The sequence below is a fragment of the Colossoma macropomum genome, unplaced genomic scaffold (assembly GCF_904425465.1).
Source record: "Colossoma macropomum unplaced genomic scaffold, Colossoma_macropomum, whole genome shotgun sequence".
NCBI classification, from domain to species: domain Eukaryota; kingdom Metazoa; phylum Chordata; class Actinopteri; order Characiformes; family Serrasalmidae; genus Colossoma; species Colossoma macropomum.
The window spans coordinates 491,283-502,500 of NW_023495967.1; the positions used below are offsets into that span (position 1 = coordinate 491,283).

Sequence of the window (11,218 nt, forward strand, 5' to 3'; positions counted from 1 at the left end):
GGCTCGAGCCAATACCGCAATGCAATACTGCAATACACGCACGAGCGCTGATAACTGTTACAGACACGAACTGGAATAAAAACCTCCCTGAACGTGTGACGAAGCTGTGGTTAGCTCCTTAGACGAAGTCTCCGTTCCACCTTAAATGGTACAGCAGACACACTCCTGTACATGCGCCGGACTGTTTCTGCTGCACCTTTTAAGGTGGAACGGAGAATTCGAGCGAGGCCGGTGAACTGGAAGCGTCAGGCTCGAGAAAGTTTGTGCGCGTGAACTTGAGGGTATGAATGCGAGGTAAGCGTGAAAAGGCGTAGTTTGGTGCAGACGTACCCCAACTGCTGGCCGTCCTGCCGCAGAACTCGCGGGTCCTCGGGTTCCAGAAGAACTCCTTCCACTCGTTCTTCTTGTCGTCCTTCGCCATGTCTTCTTCTCTTCTGTTGTTTGGGATGCAATAAAAAAGCTGTGTGGGACAGAGGGGCTTTAACGCGGCGCTGAGGAGCTGTGGGGGCTCACACAGAGAGGAATCCCGCTGAGGCGCGCGCTGATGGGGTGAAGAAGCCGGTTGCCGGTTGTGCTCAGAGCGGCGCGTGCGTCACCGGAGCAAAACTCTTCTGATTGGTGGAGAGCACGATCCGCAGTGTGTGTGTCTGTGTGTCTGTGGTGGAGGGGGGGGTGTACTGCAGTAAAACACCGTGTCAGAGAACCCCCCCCGCTCTCTCTCTCTCTCTCTCTCTCTCTCTCTCTTCTCTCCTACTCACACTTTCTTCCTGTTTCTTTATCCCCCCTTTTCCAGTCTCTTTTTCTCTCGCTCGCTCTTTTTCTTTCATTCATTTCTTTCTTGCTTCTCTCTCTCTCTTTCCTGCGTCTTTCTTTCTTTTTCTCTGGTTCTTTCTCTTCTCTCTTCCTCGCACTTTTTCTTTTTTTCACTTTTTCTTTTCTTCTCTCTGCCCTTATCTCTCCATCTTTTCTCTCACTCTCTCTTTCTCTCCATCACACAATTCTCTTGCTGTTTTTGTCTTTCTCTCTGTCTTTTTCAAATCCTTTCATTCTTTCTGCTTTATTTACATGACAAATAATGGCCACAAAATTTGGGGGACATTAAAAATGATGAAATAAGGAACTGAACATTTTAGAGTGTCGAAAGTAAGAATGAAAACTGGCACTAAACATTGAAACAACTGCAAAAGTTGTAACTGTAAGCTCTCTCTCTCTCTCTCTCTCTCTCTCTCTCTCTCTCTCTCTCTCCCTCGTCCAATAGCAGCCCTGTGCGCTACGCTCGCCCCGCCCCCCCCGTCGGCTAGACCGTGAGCTTTACCGACGCTCAGCTCGACCAATCAGAGCACAGGCCGAGTGCTGCGTTTGTTTCTAAAGAGACGGATGACATGGTGACGATACGATGTTCCAGAGCAGTCACTTCATTGACCATAATAGCTGAAGACCAAAATAAGTTGGAGGTTTTGGACGGGCAGCGGAATTAAAGAGTTTCCAATACAAGGCCTTACATGACATGGGCTTTCCACATGGACAAGGTATAATATTAAATAATAATAATAATAATAATAATAATAATAATAATAATAATAATGCAAAGATTCATACTGGAACATTACTATTTACTATTAATGTAATATTTATCCCTTTAACTAATGTGGGCCCACACTTCAGTTACTCACTCTTTTTATTATAATACTAAGTATTGAACACTTATGATGATAACTGAGTAATAAACCTGGAGTGAATGGGTGAATATTAAAGAAGAGCATTTTAACAAGACATAAAGTCATAAAAAGCAGGGCATATATAGGCTACGTCTGCCCTGCGATGGCGACCTGTACAGTGTGTATCCTGCCTTCCGCCCAATGACTGCTGGGATAGGCTTCAGCACCACCTGCGACCCAGAAGTATAAGCGGTTTAGAAAATGTTTGTATGAAATATATAGGCTATATTGCAATCACTTCTTGGCTCACCATGTACCATTACAGAATGAGTCAAGAGTAAAGGCAGAGCTGGATTACCCATCAGTCTGTGCTGATTCAGGACATGGAGGAACTCTGTGTGCAGTCAGATTCAGGAGCAGCTTTCCGAGTCCTAATCTCTGTAGGCAATGTCCCAAGTCAGGTTACAGGAAAGCTCAAAAAGCGAGGAACAAGATGTACATTCTAGTGCACACTGCCTTATTGCCTAACAGCGTACTGGCGCCCTCTTCTGTCTCACAACAGAGTTGCACAAGAAATACACGGAGCTGTAGAGCCTGACTCAGCACTCAAGATTCAATTGTGTTGTGTGCAGAGAGAAGATCAATGGGGTCAGCTGGCCCAAGATCAGCTAACAAGCATGCTGACTAATCAGTGCACAGAGCCCGTGAGATAAAACACTTTGAAATGCAAAACAAAATGCAAAATACCTCCAGAGCGTCAAAGTAGCGATGGACAGTTTGATGATATTTTATCATAGTGTGATTAATTACACGAAAGTACACTTTTCTGAGCATGTTGTGGATATCATCAGCACTTAATCGACACAGGGCAACTGCATATTTCAGTACAAGGACAGCATAATTAGTCCCGCCTAACCAGATGTACTGATTTAAAATCATTGTCCTCATTTGTTTTGACAGCATTTTTTAAATGTAGCACTACTGAGGCTTTTTTTCTGTTCTAACTTTTCAAACCTCAGAAAGACTGAATACTGTTATCCATACTATGTATTGTGAAAATGTCTTCAAGTACCTTGTTATTATATTTTTGCCATATCGCCCACCCCTCTGTTTTCCCGGCAAGACACGTCGAGACACAGAACCCTTCAGTTCATCATATAAAATTTATTTCATGACGATATCAATGCAAATATAGCACTACAGTGATTTCCAAGGTACATCGTATCTTACCATATCAATATATTATGGCACTCATAATATGGCCACCGTTTAAGTAGACACGCAAAGCCGACAGCTTCTGTAAACTAGTTTTCTCAATAATACTTAAGTTACCCCTTCATTGTAATAAATTGCAACTAGATGATTACTTAGTATATCTGAAGTACAAATTGGGCACAGTTTATTTAGACTGAGACACAGCCCAACCTTTCGGTATGTTGGAGAGACCCCTCTAAGAACTCCCAGCATGCATTGCACCAGCCCTCTTCCTCTACTGTGATTCTATTTCCTGTTTGATAAAGACTGTACTCATAGTGGCCTCCTGGGTCCTGTGGTGTCACCATTGGTGTCTGTCTAATATCACAATAACACCATGGCAACATTATGCTAACACCATGGCAACACCATAGAAACTCTATGCTAACACCATGGTAACACCATAGTGCACCATGGTAACACTCAAGTAACACTATAATATACCATGGCAACACCATAATAACACCACTGCAACACCATGGTAGCACCACAGTAACACTGTAGTGCACCACTGTAACACCATGGTAACATCATGGTAGCACCAAGGTAACACTATGACAATAAGATAGTAACAATATGCCAATACCATGGTAACACCATAGTAGCACCATGGTAACACCACAGCAGTACCATAATAGCACCATGGTAACAGTCAAGTAACTCCATGGTAACACAATGGTATCACTATAGTACCACAGCAACATGGAAACTAGCAGCACTATGGTAACACTATAGTAACACCACTGTAGCATCATGGTAACACCCAAGTGACACCATGGTATACCATAGTAACACTATAGTAGCACCATGGTAACACTCAGGTAATACAATGGTAACAACAATGGTAAAACCATAGTACCACAACGGTAACACCATGGTAACACCATAGCAGCACCATGGCAACACCCAAGTAACGCCACGGTAACACAATGGTATAACCATAACAGCACCACAGTAACACGATGGAAACACCATAGCAGCACCATAATAACATTGTGATAACACCATGGTAATACCCAAGTGACACCATGGTATACCACAGTAACACTATAATAGCACTATGGTAACACTCAGGTAATACCATGGTAACAACCATAGTAACACCTTAGTGGTAAAACAGTAACACCATGGTAACACAATGGTAACACCATAGCAGCAGGATGCTAACACCCAAGTTATGCCACAGTAACACCATTGTAGCACCATGGTAACACCAAAGTAATACCATTGTAGCACCATGGTAATACCCAAGTGACACCATAGTGAGATCATGTAAAGACCATGGTAACACCACAGCAACCCCGCAACATCACCTTCACATTTTTCAGTAGTGCTGACAAGGTGAAAACTGTACAGGTTGGTGCTAACTATTCAGAAAATAACAACAACGGTAAAATACAACCACAACAAGAACTAAAAACCACTCGAGTGCCATAGTACAGTTACGGAAGGATCCATTCATCGGTAGTGAGAACAAACTCCATCCTGTCTGACCTCCGGGAAAACGCAAGAGAAAAGTTAAACAAAAGCAAAAAAAGGAAGAGGAATAATAGAAGAAGTGTTACCAGCAGTGAGGAATATGACAACCTATTTATAATAGCAGTAGTAATTCAATATAGCAGCAAAAGTATTCCAAAATATCCAAACAGTGACAGAACTGGGCTGGTGGTTCCTGTACATAAATAAACAAATGTGTAAAAAAGCAGTAAAAGTAGACCTGTTTTAAAGGGACTTGCATAAATCTAGCAGAATAAACTGTGTTGGTGTGTCTGTGACTGTGCCTTTAGTAAGAGGGCTTGCATTTCATTGCGGGCCAAACCATTTGGTACAGTGTAGACAGGTTGCCACAGATAGAACTACTAAATTCCTTTATAAAACAATTAAACACCTTGTACTTTTATACATCATATGCTACAATATATTTGTTGATTACAAGTATGAAAGTGGAAATAATTGCTACATAATCAATACAGTTGTACATATCTATTTTACAATTTTTAACGCTCGTGTATTTTTTTCTTAGCATGTTTTGTGTGGGTTGTTTTTGTTTATTTTTTTTTGTTGGTTTTCCGTTTTGTGCGGATAGTTCCAGCATTGGTTTGAGGAGTGCTGCTGCCAGTCCAGGCTGAGCAGCAGAAGCCTGTGTGAGGTGGAATCTTCTTCAAGATGCAAACAGGTGAACCTCTGCCCGAACGAAAACAGAAGAATCGAGCTTGGCGTGTCTGTCAGAGTTCGATACGAATGGCAGCGTGCACGCATGTGTGTGTGTTCATGTGTGTGCGAGTATGTGAGCCTCCCTGTTGTCATGGAACCCTCCCCACCCTTACACTAGGCTAATCTCCATGGCAATCCCGTATGACTGACACTTGTGACTATGTTGCCACTGAAATGAAGACAGACAGTAAGACTTTAGCTTATGTACATGGATTCGAGTATGATACAGAGTTGTAGACCTGCAGACCCAACCAGAAATCTGTGGAGGTCTGGTCTAGCCTCGTAAAACCGGCCTGAAACATGGGGGCATCTACTTTATGTAGCTCTGGGGTTTAAAGGAATAGTGCGATGAAAAATCAAATGTACAGAGTTTCCTCATTAGCCCAAATGTAGTTGATCAGCCAAGACATGTTTGGTTTGCCTCTTTACTTTTGCACTAGAGCTAATGGAGCTAACTAGTAAAACAAAGCTTATAGCGCACCAGTCAGCATTCTTATTGATAACAGTATGTCATACAGTGTCAGAAACGACATAAGCAAGTCTATTTGACAGTATAACAATCTGATGTTGTTGAAGCGTATGATGATGAAGCTGCGGGATGCTAACTGGAGGTTATTAGCTTCATGTTAGCTACTTGCTAGCTACATCTCAAAAAAAATAAAGGTCTAAGTTCTGCTGGCCTGGCCATTCTATTATCTTTGGAGTCAATTTCACCCCATTTAGTGTTTAAAATCTCTAAATAAAGGACATTTCCTAATTTAATAGGGACAAATGGGCAAACATAAAATTAACATGATGATATTACTTTGGGATCAGTTTGATTTTAGCTGTATAAAACATGAGAAATATCAACATTTCACACACCTTGCCGCTGAATTTATATTGCTGGGGTCAGACTGACCGCAAGGATAAAAGATCTTAGTAAATTAGTGTTGATCCAGTACTGGTTTAGCTGGTCACTCAGCACGTATACACTGGATTTGGTGGGGATCATCATAACAGCTTCCACTGCTGCTGACCAGCATACCTACATCTTAAACACAACATACTGTTACTGCCTTGCAAAAATCTTGAATCTCGATTTTACTTTTTTTTGCATAATAAAACCCATGTTACCATTTTCATCGGAAACTTTCATAATGAATGGACCAATCAAAATGGTCCAAAATGACTTGGAAATAAATATTTTTCCATTAACTTCCATTTCAAGTTCTCCTGTAAAGTTACCATTTTGGAAATATGAGATTTTGTTCTGACAACAATAATATGCTAGCTATGCTGGTTTTTCTGGTGCTACCGAAGTTTATTCTGTGTACTTGCCTGCATGTAAATTTTTGCCATTTATCTGCTGTTTTTTTAATTATGTATTGTTATAAACGTCTGTTTTTTTTTTTTATAATGTTAGCTTTGTCTGTGTGTGAACTGTTCAATGTGTCTGGGCTACAACATCAGGTCTCAGGGACTACAGTTGAAAACTAGCCAGTTAACTAACACTGGCACATTTATGTGGATCAGTGTTCAGAATTTGGTGATATCATATTAAACTCATTTAAATCTAAAGGAGTAGGAGTTATGATGCATGCATTTCTGAGTTCTATCACTGTATAAAAGATGTACAAGGCTCCCTTTACTGCTGGATGTTTTTTTGCAGCCTTAAAGAGCTGCACAAATAAACAAAGCTAAAACTAAAGAAGCAAACTGTAGACACCAAACATGTTTAGCCTGGTCAAGTATTTGGGGGAAAACTGTGTAAATTTGATTTTGTTTAGCCAAAGAATATTCCTTTAGACTTGGTGCCCCAAGTCAGTCTACATTCACTGACCATCCAAAGAGGCATTTCAGTAAAGCTGGGTGCAAAAAATGACCATGAATCATTTTAGAATTAATGCAGAACAAATTTTGCCCAGCTCCCACTGCCCTTTGTTCAAACTGCTGGAGTTGTGCAACTGCCAGTCTGCCATCGAGGAAGGCCAGTATGTTTCAGCAGGGTTAGACGAGGCTAGAGCTGGTCTGCCTTGCGTACGCGTGCGACGGCCCTTGTGTTAAGCCTGACCTCAGTTTCTCTTTGTATTATCAATGTCATCTATACGCTGAGCAGCGAGGCTCTTTTCTGGGATCTTATTGGTCGCTGTCTCCATCACGTGCATCAAAAACGGATGTTCCTGCTCATTCTGTTCACCGTGTGTGATGTGATGAAGCTCTTTTTTCCCTATGCGATGTTGGTCAGGACGTTTTTTATTTCTCGGCTTGTGACGGTCTGTTATGGGGACGAACAGACTCCTGCATTTACAGAGGCGTATTGCTACAAAAGTCGTATAAAGTGTGAGAGAAAATCGGTCTATTTCTCCATGTTAAAGACAGGCAAACGTTTAGGTAGTATTACCCCAACAAGCTGCATCCATAGACTAGTCTGCTTCACACTCAATCACTCAATAGTCAATATTGATATGACGAGGAACCGATAGACTATTCACTCATGTACAAACTACACCAGCACTACACACCTCTTTTCATGAAAGTGTGTTTGAATTAGGTTGTCTGCATGTGTGTGTGTATGTGTGTGTGTGTGTGTGTGTGTGTTTTAATTTGGCAATACATTACTGTGCAAAAGTCAGAGTCCCTTATATCTGAGGAGATATAAGATAATCTACTTGCATAAGGAGAGAGAAGTAAAAAAATCATAAATGAAATGAGTTTCCAAAACTGGAGTTCAAAAAATTATTAAAAGATACAGAGAAAATAGAACCCCCTAACAACCACCTGCCAGACCTGGCGGACCACCAAAACTGTCCCCATCAGATAAACAGCACTTGAAGCTTTCATCTTTGCGAGAGAGGAGAAAATCAAGCTCCACTCTTGCTTCAGATCTGAAAAAATCCAGTGTTCCTGTACACCACTGAATGTGTTTGGGAATACTTATACCATGAAAAGCAGAAAATGTGACCAAATTCTAAGACTGAACTTTGGACTATCCCTGCAGATTTCTTTGCAAAACTGAAAGCAAGTCTCCTGAAAAGAATGGAAGCTGTGATAAAGGCAAAAAGTGGACACACTAAATACTGAAAAATATGCTTAGTTGTTGTGTAATTTCCTGTTAAATGTTTTCTAGTTCAATTTTCTAACATCAAAAAATGAACTTTACTTAATGGCCATTTTAACTGGAATTTAATTAAGTGAATGGTGGTCTTTGACTTTTGCACAGCACTGTATGTCTTGGCTGTGTCAGTGGTTTCATTTGAAGTACACTGTGTGCTTGTCTACAGTACTATAACATTCCACATCTCCGCTCTTATGTCTGTTCTTCTGGTCTACATTCCAGTCACACAAACACACGGCTGATTGTACATCGACAGACAAACAAGAGCATGGTGCTGTGTGAAGCCTGTAGCCTCACAGAGTCCATCAGGATAGCATACGCACGCACAAACAGGCACACAAACACTCCTCTGGAATGTAGAACAGGAAGTTAGCTCCATCTCCAGGTCCTCAATCCAAACCTCTATTTCAAAGCAGGCATGAACCCTCATTCGCCACAGCAGGGCCTGTTGATAATCCCTCCGTTTTCCACTTATTTGAGATATGTTCATACATGTACAGAGCTCTAAACGTTCACGTCAGACGTCCAGTATGTTTTTTTTTTCCGTTTTCAAAGGTTGTAAACTCAGTGTGGTTCTCTTAGTAGTCAGGATGAGGCATGGTAGGTAAAAGAGAGTTCAGACTGAAGCGTATCTCTCCAGCGTTTGAGTGTGTGCTGTCTTTATATGGCACATAATACGTGGTGTGACCATGTCACATTCTTATCCCTCCCCCGTCCCCAAATTCAGAGATTTACAGTAAAGCACATCCACCCATCTGTCCCTTTCTTTTGATTTGTACTTGTACCCATACGTTCACATTACAAGCCTTATAAATTAGTTCTGAATTGCTTTACCCAGATCTTCTGATATTTCCGCCCTACAACTTTTTGGGACACTAAGCCATTTCTTAAAACAAAATGGTCCAGCATTACATTTTTGGAGCTTGTAGCTAGCAAGCTAACTATGTTAAGCTACTTTTAGCTAACTGTAAAGTCAGCTAATGGAAACCTAACGTTAGATTAGCTAGCTAGTTATTTTGGTGATTTATTGAGATGCTTCTTTCATGACTGCATCACTACTTCATACAATACTGCATTTGACCAGAGCTTTGAAAATGGAGCTCTAAAAGTCCACATGATCAGCCATGCTAGCTAGCTATAAGATAACATTAATGTTAGCTAACATCAGGTAGCTAATTTTCAATGTCACTGAAACATAGTAAGGCCATTTGTGTTATGCTTAACATTGTTAATTAAATAATCTCTACAGATAAATGTAACATCATAAGGTATTCAATCTCATGGGACTTAGCACCTTATTAGTATACATATGAATACTCTTATAATAGGTCTTTCTTTTGTGCATGAGACTGTTTAAGTGGTAGGTCTTTAAGGTGATTCTGCATAATTCAATGGTTGCTATGTAAAAAAAAAAGTAAATCAGAGTGGTTTGATGTGAAATACTCCGTTCTAGAGAAACTTACCACCTTGGATACACCTTACAGTGGTGATGATAGGAACCAGGAGGTCAACAATCAAAATATAGCCATTTTATTTATTATCCAAAACAACCAGTGAACCTAAATTCTCCTGAGTGTTTAGATATTATGGTGATGATGGCAAAATAGTGATAAATCTGAAAAAATAATTGGTCTATTTTGCCTCACAACACTCTGCAAGTACCTCTCCACCACTAATCGCTTTTTAAAAAACACATTTTAGGCGAAAGCTTTGTCATAAAGTAATGTCTCAGGCATCAGGCAGCATATTCATAATAAAAGGGAGCTTTTAGAGACATAAAACTCTTTTAGACGTCTGGTTCCTATCACCATCACTGTGGACAAATTTGACTCTGTAAGTTTTTTCTAGAACAGAGCGTTTCACATCAAACCTCTCTGAATGCGTTTGCTCACATCTTAACCTTAAAGTAATCATAGAGATTTAAAAAAAAGGTGGAACTCTCCTTCAATCTGTTTACATTGTTACAAGTTACCACATATGAGATATGCTTCCGCTTTTTTGAAAGAATCAGATCTGTGTTTAGGCAACAACGTCAGGTTTGTGCCACTTGTAATGTGAACGTAGCCTACTGATCTCCCTCCACTCTCTCTCATCAGTTCTCAGACACGCGACCCCCCTATGGCGTCCTGCACTCTTGCCTTCCTCCGTGCCACCCTCCTCTTTCTCTCTGTCAGATGGCTGTGTCCCACACCACGGCCTGCGGTCTCTGGCAGGGCGGAGTGCCTGTCTTTCGTGGTTCAGGCGTTTTCCTCCAGCTGGGGAGGATGGGCATGCTGTCCTGTTTACACAGGCTCTTATCAGGCCGCCGGTGGGCTTTAATTTCCTTACACAAGCACCTCTTCCTCTCGATCACCTCCAGCAGTTTGCCGTCGCGCTGGGTCGGTGCGCCGGGAGCACTGCCCCCGGTGGCTAGAGGCTGCGCCTGCGCTGCGAGCTGGGCCAGCTGCTGGAACTGCAGCTGCAGGTGGTGCTGCTGGAGCTGCTGCAGGTGGAACTGAGCCTGAGCCTGAGCCTGAGCCTGCTGCTGCTGTGTCTGCATCTGCGGACGGGCCAGGGAGGGACTGCAGGGAGCCTGAGAGAGAGCATGAAGCTGGAGAGAGAAAGAATGAGAGAAGGACAAGTTATAGCTAAAGAATGTACACAATAAAAAAAAAGGTTCTTGAAAATTGACACTTAAAGTGATAGTTTGGTGAAAAATCAAATTTACAGTGTTTCTCCTTTATCCCAAATGTAGTTGATCAGCCAAGATATTAAGGATGTACCAATCACAAATGTGATACTATACAGCATGTCTAAAGTCGCCACATTTTTTAATACAGCAAAATAAAAGGAGTGGCTAAAGAAGGTGCTTCACAATAATCTGTTTTCAATTTATTAGAGCACTGAACAAGTATATCTGAAACAAACACTGTGCTTCATAGTGTCCTAATGTAATGCACTAGCCACCAGCTAACGTGCTAGTAATGATAAAGCGATGCAATATGATGCAATGCTA

The 11,218-nt window shown here is 41.4% G+C and overlaps 2 protein-coding genes across 2 annotated transcripts in view; both read right to left on the bottom strand.

The window, feature by feature from the left end:
* atp1b2b (ATPase Na+/K+ transporting subunit beta 2b) overlaps positions 1-5,428 on the bottom strand; it is a 32,221-nt gene extending 26,793 nt beyond the window's left edge. Inside the window, exons 1-2 of the mRNA XM_036564338.1 lie at positions 5,354-5,428; positions 331-574 (exon numbers count right to left, since the gene is read on the bottom strand). Of these exons, the coding sequence (XP_036420231.1) occupies positions 331-574; positions 5,354-5,428 (319 nt within the window). The remainder of the gene's footprint in view (positions 1-330; positions 575-5,353) is intronic.
* A 4,268-nt stretch (positions 5,429-9,696) lies between these two features.
* LOC118803867 (neuronal tyrosine-phosphorylated phosphoinositide-3-kinase adapter 1) overlaps positions 9,697-11,218 on the bottom strand; it is a 54,918-nt gene continuing 53,396 nt past the window's right edge. The window contains exon 9 of the mRNA XM_036564391.1: positions 9,697-10,813. Coding sequence (XP_036420284.1) covers positions 10,394-10,813 — 420 coding nt within the window. The 3' untranslated portion in view covers positions 9,697-10,393. The remainder of the gene's footprint in view (positions 10,814-11,218) is intronic.